The 20,057-nt window shown below is 34.8% G+C and overlaps 1 protein-coding gene across 3 annotated transcripts in view; it reads right to left on the reverse strand.

Moving 5' to 3' along the window:
* NALCN (sodium leak channel, non-selective) overlaps positions 1 to 20,057 on the reverse strand; it is a 364,598-nt gene that overhangs the window by 40,107 nt on the left and 304,434 nt on the right. For all 3 annotated transcript variants that reach the window (XR_006783694.1, XM_045821795.1, XM_045821794.1), the window contains 8 exons: positions 19,878 to 19,934; positions 19,524 to 19,644; positions 19,296 to 19,427; positions 18,197 to 18,364; positions 16,400 to 16,504; positions 10,734 to 10,840; positions 4,462 to 4,582; positions 4,272 to 4,370 (listed from right to left, as the gene is read on the reverse strand). Coding sequence is in view for 2 of the 3 variants with exons in the window: in XM_045821795.1 (XP_045677751.1) it covers positions 4,272 to 4,370; positions 4,462 to 4,582; positions 10,734 to 10,840; positions 16,400 to 16,504; positions 18,197 to 18,364; positions 19,296 to 19,427; positions 19,524 to 19,644; positions 19,878 to 19,934 (910 nt within the window). In the remaining variant the exon portion in view is untranslated. The remainder of the gene's footprint in view (positions 1 to 4,271; positions 4,371 to 4,461; positions 4,583 to 10,733; positions 10,841 to 16,399; positions 16,505 to 18,196; positions 18,365 to 19,295; positions 19,428 to 19,523; positions 19,645 to 19,877; positions 19,935 to 20,057) is intronic.

Here is a 20,057-nt window from a genome sequence, read left to right on the forward strand (position 1 = left end):
ACACATCATCTGTACACTGTATTGTGTGTTCACTACCCCAAATCAAATCTCCTTCCATCACCATTCTGGATACTATTATTTTATCAGTTATCTGAGTTGTAAATGTTTTCTTAGTCTTAGCTTGGTGGTTTTTTTAAAGTTTTGCTTTTATCATTCAGATAAAATGAGTCATTTATCATTTAGCAACTTCTCATTTTAATGTAATCTAAGTTATAAACTTTTTCCTTTATGGATGTCACTTTTTGGATAATGTCAAGAAATCCACAAGTACTCCAGGGTAAAAAACTCAATTTTACATGGCTAAAAATGGTTTATAATTTTGCTACATTTTACATGGTTAGGTCTTGTATTCATCTGGAATTCATTTTTGAGTAGCTGGTGGGACTCTAGAAATAAGTTTATTTTTTTAAACCTAGACAATTAACTGAAAAACACTTATTGATGGTCTCATCTCCACTGATTTGTTGTGCTAATTCTGTTTTTATATACATGGGTAATTCCTGGGCTTTCTGTTCTGTTCTGTAGCTCTAGTTTGCTATTCCTGTAACAATACTGGCACAGTTTTACTTACTTGTTTACTTACTTGTTACTTACTTACTTTACTTGCTTGTTTTCTTTCCTTTTCTACATTTTTTGTTGACGCTCAACCTTGGAAAAAGCTTATCAATTTAATTTTTAAAAGAACACACTTTTGTCATCCTTGACTTTTCTATTATTAGTTTTTTATATTTTATTACTCCCACCTACTTTCTTTAATTTTACTGTTATTTTTATTATAGTTTGTTGATTTTGATATTTGACATATTAATAATTAATCTTTAATTATCCTCTAACATGGGGATGTCAAACTCATTTTCACTGGAGGCCACATAAGCCTCGCAGTTGCCTTCAAAAGGCCAAATGTAATTTTAGGACTGTATAAATGTAACTACTCCTTAACTAGGGGCAAGGAGCTTGGCACTGCCGCTGGGTAGAAACAAGGTGCTGGGTTGGATATAACAAGGTGGAGGGCTGTATTTGGCCCATAGGTCTTGTGTTTGCCACCTGTGCTCTAATGTATATACATTAAGCTCCAAATTTCCCTCTACTGATTTATCTATATCTTGTGTTTTTATATATGATTTTTAATACATGATTTATGTACATATTTTGTGATTTTTTTATTCTGATTTCTTCTGTAACTCATAAATTATTTAGAATGTTGTCTTAATATTTGCAATTTCTGAGTACCTTTCTGCTATCTTTTTTGCTATGGTATAGAACTTGTTCTATACCTTATCAATTTTTTGACAATTATTATTTTATGACTTTGTAGAGGATACATTTTATACTTGAAAATTGTGAGGGTCAGTGTTCTTTTTGTGTCCAGTAGATCAAATATTTTTATGGTGTCAAATTTCATATATTATTTCTTCTTTCTGCCTGATCTGTGAGTCTAATAGAGAAATATGTTAATATATTTCACCATAATTGTGGATTTTCTCTAGCTTTCTAAAGTAATTTGAGTAATTTTTGTTTCATATATTTTAAGGTTCAGGAGTTCTATATTTTTCTGAGGATTCATTTCTTTTACAATTATTTAATTACACTGTTTACTCCTAATATTTGTTTTAAATTAATTTTTCTGATATCAATATTGATAAACCACTTTTCTCATTAACTACAAATATTTGTTTTCTGGATGCTATGACAAGAATAACACTCATATTATTCCATTCTTATACAAAGCAAGTTATTTTGGAGCTGAACTCTGAAATAATCCAAAAGAGTAACAAGCATGGTGATATCATTGATCATTGTATGAAATCTCCAAAGGTTGATTGCTGTTAAATTAAGTGTATTAGGCCTGGCTGACATAGCTCAGTGGATTGAGTGTGGGCTGCGAACCAAAGTGTCGCAAGTTCGATTCCCAGTCAGGGTACATGCCTGGATTGCAGGCCATGACCCCCAGCAACCGCACATTGATGTTTTTTTCTCTCTCTCCCTCCCTTCCCTCTCTAAAAATAAATAAATAAAATCTTAAAAAAAAATAAGTGTATTAATCAAATATTATCTTGTACTAGGGAAATATATGTATTACTGTATATATATATCTGTGTGTGTATATATACATATACATACACATATACATATACATATGTGTGTGTGTGTATATATATATTACTGGTATAGACTTTGGACTTTTTGAACAGGATTCCATTTTCTAGGGAAGATATAATATTACATGATTCTGAATTGTGAAAACTGCTCCCAAAGCTTACCTTATTTCCCTCTATCTCTCTATCACTTGTATCTCTCTATTGCCTATACATTTGAAAATCTATTTATATACTTTCAGGTATGATCATTAGAATGTGGGCTCCATGAGGACAGAAATCTTTATGTGTTCAGCTTGTTATGCTCTCAGAGTCAAGAGCAGTGTCTGGCACCTAGTAAGTGTTTAAAGAAATCTGTTGAATGATAGGATAATAAATGATAAATGTTACATAGCAGCTGAAGTGCTACCATCAAAAAAACTTGCAGGAAAATGAAAGCCTTTTTTATAAAGATCACATAAATTAGAAATGTATATGTCCTATTGGCTAATCAAGTTTGTAATGTCTGGTAATATGATTTCTTTTCCTTTTCCTCTTTTTCTAAGCACCCATTTGAGCTTCCACACATGCTCCTTTTTCTTAGGCAAAGATGCTCCTTTTCTACTTCAGAACAGAAATACAACCAGTGTTGGAAGTAGACCTCCACTTGCTTCAGACACTCTGAGGTCAAGAACTACATTGTCTCCGTTACTCAACTTTTTATGTTGTTTCATTTATGCTGCTGAATTGTGAGCTGCCATAGGACCTAATTCTTCTCAAATCAGGTGTGTGCTCAAAGGGCCTTGTATGGTGTTAATTGACTGATTAGCTTCTGCTCTTATTCCAGAATTCCCAGTGTCTGCTCCATATCAGGGCTCAAAGGCATCTAAAGGACCCATCTTCTTCTTTTTGCTTGGTATTAAATTGAAGCACTGTAGGGTTTAAAGAAACTCATTTATGAATGTATTAAATAGGGGGGCTGGGTGAATGATCTCTATCCTTTCTTACTCTAAAATTCCATGTTTCTGTGGGTTATAGCAGTATTGGGACCCAAAAGGGGGATTTTTAAGTCTCACTCTTTGAAAGTCAGAACAAAATGACATCCTCATTTGGCACACATCAAAGGCGCCAATTGACTGAGTAACTGGCATCACATACGTGGAGCCTGGGGAATTGTGAATGATACAGTCCCACACATAGCTACACAAACCAAAGATCTCTGATGTGATGTGAATCAGTCCTAGCTATGAATAACATGGCGCAGCATGAAGCTATACAGCCACATCTAGCTTTAATTCAGTGAAGGATGACAGTCGACATTTTCATATCCTTGAAAGAATCACAGATTCTTGCAGTTATAGGCAACACTTCTGAATTCTGGCCCCGTTTCCTATTCCTTATTTTACATCTGTAAGTTGTTTTTTTTTCAACAGTGCATTTCAAAATTGTGAGACTTAAGAGTAGCATATCAAAACCTTAGTGAACAGGAAGTGCTCAGAAACTGTATGGGTTTCAATTATTATGATTTCAGAAGACTGACCCCTTACACAACAGAGGGCATGTCAGCCATATCCAGGATAATGGCATAGACTGTGCCACTTAAACTCATGTGTGTTTGGAAGGAAACTCCTCTTGTTCTTTTTCCCATTTTGAGCTCTTGTATTGATCATTTGAGCTGTTATGCATTCAGCAGCTTTCTGAGTGTATATAGCATGCAAAGTATTTACATGAAATTAGAAAATATTCTTTTTAACCAAGATTAGGATTTTAATATTTCTACCATACCCCCCTCCCCACCTCATCAAAATGCTGAGTTAACCTACTGAGTTACAAAGAAGCATCCAATTTACATTTTTCGTTAGAGTAACATTACCTGCAATCACTGCATCCACTTCTGCTATTGAATTTTAATAACTTGTTGCACAGCCCTTCAATTTGAACAATAGGAGATGTGCCTTTCAGTTGTCACGAATGAATGACAGTGTCACAAAATGAGGAAATTTAGCAAGAGAATTGTACTCTTAAATAATGAGCCTGAAAGGCAGCAATGAGGTAGCTTGTGAAATAGTTACAGAGATTATTTACACTGGTCACATTACAATTTAATGGGACATCATGCTGTGTGTGCAAAAAAAAGCTTAAAGTGAGTGGCTAGAAAAGAATAAAGTCTGTGGTACTCAACCCGAGAATTCTTACCTTGTTTTCATTGAAATTAGCAATAACTACTCCAACAAAAAGGGTCAGTCCAATCATGCAACCCAGGAATACAAAAACATGAATGTAGATTCCATGCATCTGTATAAATGAAAAATATGGTTATTCATCAAAGCAAGTAAAAGCAGCTGTTGAAAGGATTGTGTTCAAAGGATTCCATATGCTTGCTTACCGGCCCCACACGATGAATAATAACATCCCTTACTTCTACCCAGCCTTTCAAGGAGAGAACTTCAAACAATGCCAGCATAGCATTTCCCACATTGTCAAAATTAAAGTTCCGAGGATTCGCCCTGAAAGTCAGAAACAGGAATGTTCTGTGAAATTCTGATAAGAAGCACCCTAAGGCAAGTATCTGTAGCTCTTTCCAATCTTGGGTGCAGTATTACATTTACCACTTGGGAGATGGGTTATATGGGGATTCATTTGGTAAATCATAATGCTGTGTTATAAATAATTAATTATTAGGTAATGATGAGGTGCTCTCCATTGAAAAAAACAAAATGCTACCAGCCTCAAATTCTAGCTCGAGAGGTTAGCTCTGCAAATGTTTCTGACTTGCCCTTATTATCCCAAGGACTGGAAATACACTTTCCAAGTTAGAAATTGTATAGGAGCTTTAGAGTTTAGATATGAATTTTGAAATTGCTTTTTAATTGGACATCTTTTTTAAGGCATCAGTTACAATTTCCCACATTAGTACAGAAAAGTAAAAAGAAGAGAATTTTGGCCACATTATTTTATTTTGTATCCTCATGTGAACATCATACTGTAACACAGTGATTCATTTAGAGGTTACTGAGATAACAAGGTATATTTGCTCATAGCCTTTGTTTCGAGATCACTGTGTCCCAGTTAGATTTTTTTTCTCATGTATGCTGAGTGTTCTCAATGGATAGTTCCTGTAGACCCCAGTGCACAGTATGCTGTTTACACCCACAGCAGATTCCTGATTTCCAAAACACTGTGGCCTCACTAAGTTTTTCAGCAGCAGAGGATGTCACATTTCTTGTTTTTCCGACACATGTACATATTTTTTCTTCACAGTTACAAAAGTGATCCTTTCTACTATAATATATTGCATTTCCCTTAGTCATTTTGGGTCTTAGCTACCATTTTGGTTGCTCATAGAAGACTTAAGTGTTTTTTTTCTCATTTCCCCTTATTAGAGGCTATTTTAAATAATTAAAAGATTTAGACAACCACACACTGGGAAATCACGACTATCACTACCTTTCCTGAATTTGAGGGAGAATTGAGATCAGGATTATTGAAGAGAGTAGCCTACTGAAGCTTATCTACATTATATGTAGATATTTTCTCCTAATAGCTTATTTATTAAAATTTACCTTCATAAAAGGTAACTCATGTGGGGGTAATCTGGTTTAGTATTTTTCTACCACCTTTTATGTTTTCTAAACCACAGACTAATCATAGGATGTATCTTTATAAGTTTTCTTTTTTAAATACTAAATATATTGGGATCTACTAAGAAAAAAACTGAAACGGAAACTGACTTGCTCTTAAAGGTATAAGGCTATTTGGTCAAAATGCTTTCTACATGGTGCAAAAGCCCTACTCAGAAATCCATATTTTAGAATTCTTATTTATATTTTAAGTATGATATTAGAAGTATATTCTCTTGGATTTTTCCAGTAACTTTTCTTTGAAAGTTTCAGTTAAATTTAATATATTTTACAGCAGACAGAAACTATAAGGATTCTACAGATACCACTGTTTTCTTGAAAAAGGATTTTTTTTAACCAACTGAGCCAGCTCTCATATCTGATGTAGAACTTCTCTTCCCTATCCATTTTCTTTCTGTAAAGTTTCTTTTTTTAAAAGCTGAATTTGTAGGAACCCAAACTACATTTAGGCATAGCTTAAATATATACTTTTAGGCTAAACCAGGAAAAATAAAATAGAGGATCATAGACTTAAATAATTGGAAGAATATATCACATTTAAAAAATAAATATTTCTCAGCTTTAATCATATAAAAGGTTTGTTTATGCTTTATTCATGCACCTAAAATTGGAAACTTTAAAACTTTGCCTACAACCACTGAGAACTTCAATGACTCCCAGACATAATCCACTACTGGCATTTTACCTGTAGCTCTTCATGATTTGGAAGGCTGTTTGAATATCATCTTTTCTGGTTAACTTTTAAAAGATTATGATCTTGTCTATCTAATTCAGAAAACTAAGGCATTGCTTCTGACCTTGCAATTTGGTTAGTCTTTTACTTCCCAGGGAAAAGGACTCCAAGCTTCCCAAGATAATGACAAGGAGAATTGCTCCTTCTTTTGGAAGATGGAGGCACCAGGGAGGAAAGGAACTTAGCCTCTACCATTGGATGTGAAAATACAGGGAATGACATTATCTGAAATTGCCCTTTGTATCTTACATCTCCTTGATCTAAAGAAATCAGAACCCTTTTGTACTTCCTAGAATACACTGATATACATATATACACACACACATATATATACACATATATACACATTTTTCTTTTTTTGCCATACACTTTTGCAATAGGAATTTGTTTCCTCAGTTTGCAACACCTTACTTCTGCCTAGTCTTTTGGATTCACCTGCTCACGACTTCTTCTTTCAGATGCCTAATTCCTATTCAAACTTCAAAAGTTAACTGAGTGTCTTCTGCTCTGGGTTTAGTGCCCTGGTTCCGTCATAGCTGAGTTAGGTGTCTCTCCTGTGTGTGTCACTGAACTCTTTGCCTACTGTACCCTATCTGGCTGCTATAGAAACTTACACCTCAGGCCCTCCCCTGGGTAGATACCTTCCAAGATTCTGGAAGGGGCCCAGCAGTGAGTTCACATGCTGCTATATTTTTGTTAAACTTACAAAAGTAAGGTAAATTTATGTTATTTTTCTTAACATAAAGAGTGTAACCAAATTGTTTGAGCTATATAGGTTCTGCAAAAATTTAATCATCTGTCTAGATTATGTCATGGTAAAATCACCTAGAGATAAGCTTTCAGGTGAGCTTCAAGTGAGTTTAAAGGCTTATTTATGTAGAAACAAAGCCATTAGCATATTATATTAAATTATTTATAATTTTATTTTATGTTCTCCACTAGACTTCAACCTCTTCATGGTCCAGGGCCATAGTTGTCCCAAGTGACAGCATAATACCTAGTGATTAATAGGCTCTCAATAAATACACTTATTATGAAACTGAGTACTTTATTCATTTTTCTCTCATAAATTACATTTTACTATAGCTAAGACTTCTGCTTAAAACAAAACACACCATTTTTATAATATATAACATGCTTAATTATTTTTACCAACCTAATTTTTATCTCATCAAATCTGAAACATTCCAAAGAAAATGAACATATTCAATCTGAAGAGAAAATACAGAAACCAGACTGTCTCCTGAATTAGACAGTGCATATTTATGTCCTAGTTATAATTATCAACTCATTCCTCTAGGCCAGTTCCCAGATATTAGTTATTTTCTTTATCATAAATTAGCCAATATAATATTATTACAAAATGTTTGCCTCCTAACTCTTGACAAGCTTACTAAAGAAGGACAATGTAAAAATTATCATGGTTACAGCAACATTTATTGGATGGAAGATTCATATTTCAATAAAATTAGTCCAACTCATAATTTTCTGAACAAATGGACAAAAGCTATTGTGATGATGTTCAAATGATACTTCTTCATTCACTTAAGCTTTTAAAGTGTCATTGAATTTGAAACTCAGTCTGCTAACTTACATAAGACATTACATTTCAATTAACTGTGATTTTTAAAATTATAGGTAGCTGGTTTTATGAAATAAGTTGAATATCAGTGTTTACAATTGGAAAAAACTTTACTTTTCTCCCAACACTGCCTTCTACTATGTCCTAGTTCCTGATATCTTGGGGGGATTCCAAAGCTTTTTAGATCAGTCTCATTCCAAAAATTAACTCCATTTTCCATCCAACCTTGGCTATCAGAACCTTGCACAAAGATTTCATCCTCAGGAGCTCAGTCTGACCAGTGGTTTGAAAAGGGAGGAAGAGTGTTGGCTACTCTGTTCTACTTCCTTTCAGGCTCCCATCTGGTTTTTAAGGAGCTGGAGTTATAAAAATGGAGTTAGAGTCTGTATTTTATACTCTTGTACTCTGGCCATTGGTGCTTTTGTCACAGCAGCTGTTACTCTTTGTGGAGTGCATATGTGTGTTCCTAAGAAACATTCCATATATTAATCATGTTTCTAGCTTCTACAAACTTGATACTTTATCATCTGTCCCACATACATATATGCTGCACAGACCCTCCCTTGACCTCCTGCCTCCCTTATCAGTCTCTTCCCAACCTTGGGAGGAGTCCTTTTCAGGGTGTGCTTTGCCAATACAAAATAGTCAGTCAAGAGTCCATACTCTCAACCACCTCCCTTATTAGGCATTCATATTCCAGGCCACTGTATACCTGCCTTAATCACCTCAGGGCCAGGTGCCAAATCATGAGGGCAGCCTCTCTGTTCCAGAGCCCACTGAAATGATCAAACTAGCCAATCCTAAACCTGATTGCCATGTCTCACCTTCCTTCCTTTCAATGGAAATCAGAACAAATGCTCTTGGGAACTATGAGCCACAAGCTATCTTTTCAATGGTAATTGTCTCTTGAGCTGTTGGGCATTACTATACCTCAGATTTTCCATTAACACACTATATTTTAAAGCACTCTCCTGAGCAAGGATGCCCCATTGTGCCATTCCTTTTGAGTGTAGTCTGTAAGTGATTCTCAGCTCCCACTCTTGGAAACACACCCACAGGGGCACCAGCTCCCTAGCACAGTGCACTTTGCAGCAGGTCCTTTGCATCAAGATGGCTCGATCAGATGGTCCTGGGCATTAACAACTTGGCCCTCTGGGAACATCAGATAATCCTGCACTGCAAGATAATAAAGAGCTGCTTGCCCACAAAAGCATCTCTTGTTGCTTTTCCAATATCTGATACCAGCAACTAGTCCTCCTGGGGGACCTTACTTGGCTAGAGTGGGAAGCATGTTTTCCCACGATAAAGGGAGAAAAGATGCCATAGCACTCTCCACTGAGTTTATGCACTTCATAATGTTATATTTGAGTATAGTGTTTCTTTTGCATGACCTGGATGAGGGAGGTGGATAATTTTTTGGTAAGTTCTGCTGGTATTGCATAATTGCTCTCTTTAGAGTACTTTATCTCCTATTAACCTTAGTTTTGAGGCTTTAGCCAAAATTCTAAAACAGTAGGAAAAGAAATTTCATATGATATACTAATTTAATTATTTATGGTATAATAATGAGTTTTTACCTCACAAAAATAAATGTTTTATGTTTCTTTAGTTTTTTATTTTAATGCAAAAAGATACTGATTTTCTAGTTAGTACAGGGATAAGGATAGTCCCATGTGTTATATATATACTTCTTTACCCTGGAAGAAGCCACACATCCAATATCAATTTATTTCTTCATAATTCTTTGGTATTTAAGAAAATAGAAATGCAATATGAATTGTATTGAATTGTTTATAAAACTGACTTTCATTTTTAGAGAAATGTCAAAGCAGTAACAATGAATCTTTGGGGTACAAATGGGTAAAATGTTATTTCTTTTAAAGAGTTGACATTTAGTAGAGAATATCAATTGTGACAAAAGCAGAGTAGTTGCTGGGGTTCCTTCATTATTCTAACAGGTAAAATGAAATAAAAAGAAAGCAGGTAATGATTTGAAAGGACAAATGCAGTTGGTAGAACATTCAGTTCATCAGTGAGGCAGACTGAGATATTCCATTCATGGTCATTAGTAAAATGGAAGAGAAAGAAGGTAACAGATACTTCCAGCTTTGACCTGAAAACTTTGAAAACTCATTTCCAAGAAAGAAAAATTTTAAAGAGAGAAGTTAGATATAATCATACTGATTATTCCCTTCTAATGTTTCAATAATGAAAATCTTTCCATGTCAATGGGTTTTAAAATGAAATAGCTTTATGATTTAGGTACGCTTCTCTACAACTGTTGTGAGGACATCAGACCCTCCTTTAAAGACATAAACTCAGGATCAGTTTAGTTTTAATTTAATTAAAATTTAAAAAATAAGATTAATTTAAAAATTAGATTAAAATGTGATAAAAATCTGATTGAATAAAAGAATTTTAATCTTACTAATTTTTAAAGCCATATAAGCCCAGATGTAAACTTTTAAAGAATTAGAAAAATACTTCAGTGGTATTTCATTAGTTTCATGAAGAAAATGGGACTCAGTGTACCACTTGCTCTCATATTTACTGTATTTTTGCATCTTATTGTAACTCAGTGCTTTGCCTGAAAATTATTTTAAATATCAAAGTTATTGTTAGTTTCATGCCATGTTATATTGATTTAAAATCTTATGCTGACAAATATAGCATTGTTAAGGACTTTTCCCCTGATATCTTACCAAACACGGGGCACCCAAAATCCAGGTTTTTTCTCTCCAGGTCTTAACTTTAGATTTAGGTTCTTGGACACACTTACATTAATTCTGAATATGCCATTGCAATCTTCCTAAAATAGAAAGAGAGAGAGAGAGAGATGGGGGAGGGAACCTGGTAAGAAAATGAACTCAGAAAAAAGATAAGAAACATATTTTACATAGAATAATAAAGGTCTTTATTTGGAAACAGTGATGTGGACAACTAACCAGCAAGTAGTAAGAAAGATGGCAGAGATGAGTGGTAGAAGTTGATGCTGAAAACATTAGCAAGAAAGCAAAAAATTTGAATAGACATTCTTCCAAGGAAAATATATAAATGGTCAATGAGCATTTAAAAAGTTGCTCAACATCATTAGTCATCAGGGAAATGAAAATCAAAACCACAATGGGATACCTCTAATACCTGATGAGAAGGCTACAAGGAAGGACTGCCCTCCAAAAATGGGAATTATCTTCTGGAGTGTGGGACCCTTGTGGTACAGGGGTCCCTCACTAGTTGAGTATTCAAGGAACTCATCTGTATCAGTGCACCAGCTGGCATTATTGTGAGAGGTTGTGTTTGGCTTCATTGAAATTTTTTTGAAGACCCAACACATTTGCCCATTTCATGATGGGTGATTTACAAGCACACCTGCCCACACCACAATGAGCGTTCAGCAGTTTTTGACCAAAAAGGGCATGATCTCCATGCCTCACCATCCCTATTCACCCAATCTTGCCCTGAGTGACTTTTGTTTGTTTCCCTGGATGAAAAAGTCCTCAAAGGAAATCATTTTGCCAATGTGGAAGAGGTGAAACAAAAAACAGCAGAAGCACTAACAGGCATCAAAATCGATGAGTTCAGAAACTGTTTTGAGCAGTGGAAAAAATGTTTTGATAGGCATATTGCATCAAATGGAGAGTACTTTGAAGGTGACTGAAGTTTAAACATGCAAGAATAAATGCACAATTTTTATAAATAAATTACATTTTGGGGGTACCTCCTCATATATAATCAAAAAACTAACAACAAGCTTTGATGAGGATTTGCAGAATTGAATATTCATACTAGAACTTACATACACTCCTGGTGGGAATGGAAAATGGTGTAGCCACATTAGAAAATAGTGTGGCAGTTTCTCAAATGACCAAACAAAGAGTTACCATAAAACCTAGAAATTCTACTCCTATCCAAGAGAAATGAAAAAAAATGTACATGCAGAAACTTATACATGAATGTTTAGATCACTATTATTATAGATAGCATTACTTATAATAGTCAAAATGTGAAAAAAATACACATGTTCATCAATTGACAAACATAAATAAAAATGTGGTACACCTACATAATTGAACACTTTTCAGCCATAGAAAGAAATGAAGTACTGAGATGTGCTACAACATGGATGAACCTTGAAAATACTATGCTAAGTTTAGAAAGCTAGCTACCAAAGACTACATATTACATGATTCCATTCATATAAAAGTCAAATATAGGGAACTGTATAGATACATAACATAATCAATAGTTCTTAGAGATAGACATTTCAGGGCGATAATGTTTTAAGGGGCAACAGTTAAAAGATACAGTGTTTCTTTATGAAATGATAAAAATGTTCTAAAAATCACTGTTGTGATGGTTGTACAACTCTGAATATGTTAAAAACCATCAAGTTGTACACTTTAAGTGGGTGAATTATAAGAAGTATATCTCAATAAAACTATTTAAAATGGATTTAAAAAAATAAGACATTAGTAAAAAGTTTTTGATTCATTTTCTGTCTTTATTCTTTCTCTTGTTGTTATTGCTTCTTTGATTATATGATTGTCATATTTAAACCTAAATCTCCTTCCTGGGTTCAAAGTGTATAAACTTGTATATTTCAACAGAACTTCAAATTTTAACCTATTTAAAGTCACCTTCAACCTTAAAACATATATCATCCTGGCTTCCCTACTTCTGTCTGTGGACCAACATCTTGTCAACACTCCAATATCAAGATCTTAGGGTTGTTTGTGGCTTTTCTTTAGTCACATGGTCCGCATCTCTATTCTTATTTCCACTAGTTTAATACCAACATTACATCTGTTTAGATTACCAATAAAATTCTTTTAAATGAAAACCTTACTGAGATAATGTATGTTTAACTTGTAAAGTATAGATAAACTCACTTATAACTATCCAAAGACAAACATAATTGACATTTTCCTGTATATTCTTTCAGTCTTTTTCCTACGCGTATATGTTTGTGCAATTGTTGTTCTTTCACAGCTCATTTTTAAAGTTAAAATATGTACCAATTATGTTCTCCTACATACTCATCCACAAATTCATTCCAAATGGCTGTACTATGGTGTAGCATAATATCAAGGCCCCATGATGAAGTTCACCTTACTGCCTCTTCTTATTTGTTTTTCTGAGTCCACCAAAGAGCACCTCTGATTGGGTGAGGCAGCCTGGTGTCCAGGTTAAAAGCATGTACTTTTAATCTGGCTTCCTGGACATGGATCTCAGCTTCCTCACTTATTAGAGGGTGACCTTGGACAAGTCATTGAACTCAGTAGAATGTACTTAACAATAGTAGTTCTTGAGATGATACCTGTACTTTGTGAGCACCAATAAGTGTGTTTCCTCTTCTTATAAATCTTCAATGACTTCTAATTTCTCATCAAAGAAATTCTAACTCCCTTAGACTAGGATTCTAGGACCCTGAGGATCTCTTTCTAAACTACATTTCTGGTCTTGTTTTTCAGTTCATTTTGACATAGGAGGAAAGTGAAGTTTGACACATACTATTGGGGGTTGGGTTAGGTTCTTTACCTAAATAAACTAGTTTAAACTTTATAATATCATTGTTTGAGAAGTGCTATAGAGGAACAAATAGGTTCCCAGGGATTAAGTGATCAGAACAAGACACCATAACTACTTTTTCAATTCTACCTACTATGCTTGGAAGGCCCTTTCTTGTTACAATCCTCTCTCCTCATGAAAGCCTTCAGCCTAGCACCCCCAGGTGAAAGCACTATTTGCCATACTTGAAAGAATGAACATACTTTCACTTCTCATGTACTCCTTTAAATTCTGACTTGACGTTATAGTTACTTAAACATAGAATATACATTCTGATTGGACAGAAAATGCTGCCATGCCGGGTCAGTGACATACACATTTTTCCAGACCTAATTTCACCAATCATGTTGTTTTGTACATAACTGATATTTGACAACTATTTGTCAAAAGGTATTATCAGGGTTTTTTTTTACAAGGCTTTAGTGGCTAACTTATGGGTTCCATATCTCTGTCTAAAGTGATCTCCAGATTTCTGCTGTCAAGTGTTAAGAAAAGGAGCAGAAGGAGGAAGGAGTCAGGCAGACATCAAGAAAATAATGTATTCTCCTACCTAGAAAACATGGCACCAACAGCTCAAGCTTTGTTATCTTTAAACATTAAACAGTGCAACCCAAATGTTGGGTATCTAGTTTCCTCTTTTCCCTTTATCTCTTCTTTTGGAAAGATGGACTAAAGTTCAGAGGTAAACCTGATGTTACCTTCATTCACATGGTCTTTTTGACCTTGGCCTCCTATATCAGGACTAGTTTTTTTCTAGTAAACACACAGACCACATTTCACTATGCCGGTTTCTGCCTCATGTTGATGCTTTCTATGATGGCTAAGTTTTCTTAGGCTTTCTTTATGAGCCCACCACTGAGGCCTCATTGCTCTAGGAAAGAGGACAAAAGCATCTGTGTGTTTTTCTATCCACTGTGTGTTCTCTGTCTCCTATCCAAGTCATCAATCTTTAGCTTGGGCTCAAGATGAGTAGATAACATAAAATCACAATGTTCTTAGGCCATTATTAATATACCGAGTCATCAGGATTCCTACTAGACTTCATCCTGAAATGCTGTTGTTATCTTTTTGGTCTCTATTGAATGTGAATTAAAATAACCCTTATTTCCTTATGTTAGCTGTGGACTAATCAGTTCCATACGACTTCCTTCATTAGCTATTTTGGTACATCATGAACTTTATAAGATGTTCCTTGTTATGTCTTCTCTGGTTTATCAAAGTTCCTCTGGGGAGAGAAGTTAAAGGAAGTAGTGACTTAGGTGTGCCTTGTCAAACAACATAAGGTCTGCCCTACTTACGTACATCTCTTCTGTCACTTTCTGAAATCCTTATTATGAATATAATTGGTAATGCATATTGATTGCACAAAGATGTTATCATAAAATAATTAGAGAGCTAATAATTTTTTATAATTAGAAGCCTGAAAATGTAGGAATTTTTAAATTGATATAAAATCTATATTAGATAGCAATAGTTACTTGAAATATGGGGATATGTATTATAGTTGAAGTCTATTAATCTTTTCAAAAACATGCATTTTAATGGACACAGGGCAGTATATCACCTCTATGAATGAGGAAATACTTTTGTTAGTTAATACATCAGTAGTACTTGGTTTACTTCATTAGTTTATTTGTAATATAGGAGAGAATCTTTAAAAAAATGGAACACTGGATAGCATAGCAGAGGTTGGCAATTATTAACCAAACTTACTTCCTTTTTCCTCCTAGAATATTTCACTAAACTACATACTTCAATCTCTCTTCCAGTCTGGTAGGGTCATGCTCTTCCTTGTAGAATGTGGGTTGCAGTGAGATGTGCTGCTTCTAAGCTCAGCCCACAGCTCCCTCAATAGAGATGATTCCCTGTTCTTATGGGCCAGCTAAACAAAGAAGACTTTGAAACAACAAAGGGCAGGGACATAAAATGGAAGAAACTTGAGTGCCTGAGAGGTTTTTGGAGGAGATCTGTCCAACTTACCCAAGATACAATATATTCATTTCATTATGTTCAGCTACTGAAATATTAAGGTTGTTCCAGTAGCTAGCTTTCTCTTACTGACATTGACTAAAGGAAAAAGTAGTAGCAAAAATATTCAGGATTGGGCCCTGGCTGGTGTAGCTCAGTGGATTGAGTGTGGGCTGTGAACCAAAGCATCGCAGGTTTGATTCCCAGTCAGGGCACATGCTTGGGTTGCAGGCCATGGCCCCCAGCAACTGCACATTGATGTTTCTCTCTCTCTCTTTCTCCCTCACTTCCCTCTATAAAAATAAAATAAATAAAATCTTTAAAAAATAGTCAGGCTTGGGTCTTTGTTAATTGTCTTAATGGGGAAGATTCTGGGCAGCTAAAAGCTAATGCAAGGCCTTAACTTCCTAATGGAGAGAATGCTGGAGTGGAGAAGTATTAAAGGGGTGTGAAAGTCAAACTTTGCCTTTTGTACTTTTGGGAGTGGGTTTTGTTTGTGGACAACAGAGGTAGGATTAAGTTTGAGAAAACCCAAAGGAAAAGTATCTGAGGTTCAAGATCTGGAATCATGGGTAACTCTTCAGAAGATGTCAACAGTAGATTGAGACTGGAATAAGAAGAAAGAGTAGAAATCCCTGAGATGTACTTTTAATTTTATAAAGCTTTGTTAGCCAGGTGAGACATGATGCATGATTTAAGCCAAAGAAGTTCATGGGAAGAGAATTCTTAAGCATTTTTCCAGGCAGTTCTCAAAGTTGTCTCAGTACATGCTTATTAAGGGGTGGTAAACTACCTTAATTTTTATTCCAAAAGACAGAAAGGAGTCTCTTACCCTTCTAATAATGTTGGGATCATTGCACTTTGCAAGTTTTCCAGCAAAAAGCTGAACCCCGAAGCTTGCAAAAACAAGCATTAATGTCAGCAAAAGAATGGAGACCTGAAAGAAATTGATGAGATATTAGATCTATAGGTAAAACATTAAACAGAAGGTTCAGTTTGAACAGCAGTATGAACAGGACTGTTTTGATAACACTGTATAAAATTTATGATCTCTTGATGGTATCATTTAATTTCACTATAGGTCATTCAATTAGCCTTATTGGAGTGTTAAAAGATGAAAATTAACAAATTTTGAATTTTTAGAATAAAATCATATGACTTTCATGTGAGAAAATGGACTACAGCATTTTTGATATGACAGACTCTTCTGACTTTGAAGCCAACCCTTTGATATATTTTATTAAATGAAACAAAAGAAAAATGTTTAAATAACTATATTTTCCACATTTTCTTCAAAATACATTTATTTCTCTATTAGCAGAGCATAAATTAGAAGGAGAGTGGCTTTGCTCTCTCATGAGCATGAGGGCATACTGACCTCACACAGGATTAGAGGTCAGACTTAAAGAAAACAGATCTGTTCATTGATTTATCCTCTCTCTGCTGGAGGACTACTTTGGTCTCCTCAGAGAAAAGTAGCAAAGAAATACTGAACATGACATTGATCTGTACTGGCTGACTAATCTAGACTATACTTTAAATGTACTAAAATTACACAGAAATATGATCAGGAGAAAGGCACAAATAGATTCTCTTCTAAAATCTATCAGGCATTGAAGATACATGTACATCAGCAGTCAGGTGACATTCTACTTTCCTTCAATTCCAGCTGTGTGGGAGCCACTGTTTTATGGCTTTATTGCAAAGTAAACATGTAATTTAAAACACATCTTTAAAAAGATGTTAGCAACTCTATGCCTATAGTAATATTCCAAACTGTCTTACAGGTTATTGTAATAACTTGTAATCAACTGCAACTGCAGCTATTCTCTCACCATAGGTGTGTTTCTAGAAAGCAAGATATAAACAGGCTTATGTAAATTAATTCATGTTTTTCATGCACAAACAGAACTCATCAATAATAAAAAGAACCCTTTGATCACTCCTTTGTAAGGCATAGATCCTTATGCAACAGATTGTGAACAACGTGCCTCTTACTTAACATTTTATCTGCAACCTTGCTCTTAGCAGACCCTAAATCAATGTTTGCTCAACTAAAATGAATGTTTTCCCCTCAACTGCATTTAGAAATATTCATTACTATTCATTTAGATTGCTTAAAGTAGGGTACATTTGTATGTTTCTTCTTTTAGCTTGTTTTATATTAACATGCTAAAGATCAGAGACAAATTCTATTGCTATATGCTTTAAGGGACATATTGAATGAGATTATAAACCCAAATATGTTAATTCCTAATATTATTTGTGAAGTAGGTGGTATTGAATCTTCTTATCCTTAATTTTCAGACTAGAAAACTATAACCTAGAAAGAAATTAGGGTCAAGAGTTAGGAATGAAAGTATCAGCAGATACTATGTCTTTGGATTCTCCTTTCATCATCATTTCCAGAGTGCTTCTCTTTAGTTTAAGAAAAATATTTATTGAATTAAATATACTAATAAGGTGGAAGCATTTAGGGGTAAGTTTTCAAAATGTGTATTGTGCTTTCTTAGTTTCAAAAACAAAAATTGTAGACTTAACCTTGACAAGCAAGACATACTTTATCCTCCCTTTAGCTACATTAAGGAGTGGACTATGGACACTGAAAGCAAAGGTAGCTGCAACCTACCAAAAAAATTTCCTTGAAGCCACTGAAAAGCTCTCGAACAACTTTCCTCATCTGTGGCACCAGTTTGAATATCCGCAGAGGTCTAAGGCACCGAAGCACCATGAGGAGCTGAGCTCCTGATTCTGCAGGCACATTTTGAGGCATCCAACAAAGAAATATCAAGCTCACCTAGAAGGAAAATAATCATCTTTGAAATTTATATAATTTATCCTCTACTATCTACATTTTCTGAGAACCAAGTTATCATGACTTTGCTTTAGCAGAGACTCCATGTGTTATGTGAGACAAGCCGTCACCAGGTGGATACATGGTCTCTTAACTCTAAACTATGAACCCAATCTAGACCCAAGCAGTCTCAATGGAAAGTCATTAGGTATAAGCAGGAATGAAATAGGGATACCCACCATCTATGTACATTAATACACTCTGTCCTGTCTCTTAACTGACATATTGCACGCTCCACTATTGTCAACAGGATTGATATCCCTTTGATAAAAGATACTAAACTTCATGCTTGACCTGACATTCACTATTTTATTAATGATATAAACATGCTACAGTTGATGATCACAGTTCTCCTTGCTGTGTTGAAAAGGGGATTGGTTTTATGTCTTCTTGGGCATAAGAGAAAAAATGAAATTTCTTTGGTCGCTTCCTATGGTTTACCAAATTAGTTTAACCAAACAGTTGAATGGTCTTTCTTAGCAGGATACTTTGTGCCTTTGAATTGGGAGAAAGGTCCAACAATACTCACTTCAGTTTGCTCTTGGCAGTAAGGGGCTCATCAATCAATTATATAATGTAGATTTTTTTTTCAGTTTAGGAGCCACAAGAATTGTGGGGGCAAACTAGATTTGCTACCTTAGGTCTTATTAAGGTATGTCTATGCATGAAAGTAGATGATGTATTTCAACCATAACAATGAATATTTAGATTTTTTTGATGTATGCCTCTTATTCAACTATAATGGACTTATATTACCCAAGAAACAGTTTTAGCATCCCAACTTTTTTAAGTCACATATCTCACTCTTGTACTAAGAATATCAGATTTTATAAATCTATTACATTTTACATATAGGAAATAATCAAAGACTTACAAGATATATAAATATGTCCATTACTCCACCAAAGTCCCTGATGACAGCAGTTGGGGTGAAAAATAAGCCATCTGCCATAATCTTCAGATTAAGTTCAATGCTCATGAATATCACAAATACATACTCAGCAATCTAAAATGAGCAAAAAGTAGTTTGATCACAATCAATGGAAAAATTGTAGGTAACAGTTTTTCTTAGGAGCTGTGAGCTGAGATTCAGCAGCCATACCTGCAAAGTAGGTGCATGCATGACTCTTCGGAAGGGGGATTCAAACATCATGGAAATACAGGAGCAGATGGTTACGATGATCATGACCCAGTCCAGGTAAGTCACCAGTCCCAACAAATCACTGCCAAGACCAAACAAAACTGAGAACAATTCCAAAAAAGCCTCCAGTAAAGCCCATTAAAGATCAGAGAAGATGCTTCTGTGATTCTAATAATGTGAAAGGTATTTTTTTAACGAATTACCAGTTGTCTATTTTATAGAACAAATAGCAAGAAAATAAAGGGAATTTTTATGCAACATGAAATAGTACACAGAAAATTCAAATGAGTGTGGGAAACAGCTTGTAAAGCTTACTAAAGTTGATGGTACTTCGTATTTTTCACAGCTCCTGTGACAGGATCTGTTTTAGATCTGTAAGACAGAATAAATATAAAATCATAGCGTGGTTTTTATAAATTTGCAGCATAAAATCTCTTTTTTACTCTCTTTCCAATGTACATTGTATGTTAACTATATGTGACTTTGGAAGACAGA

This window comes from Phyllostomus hastatus, unplaced genomic scaffold (genome assembly GCF_019186645.2).
Source record: "Phyllostomus hastatus isolate PE091 unplaced genomic scaffold, TTU_PhHast_1.1 phas_scaffold_46, whole genome shotgun sequence".
NCBI lineage: Eukaryota > Metazoa > Chordata > Mammalia > Chiroptera > Phyllostomidae > Phyllostomus > Phyllostomus hastatus.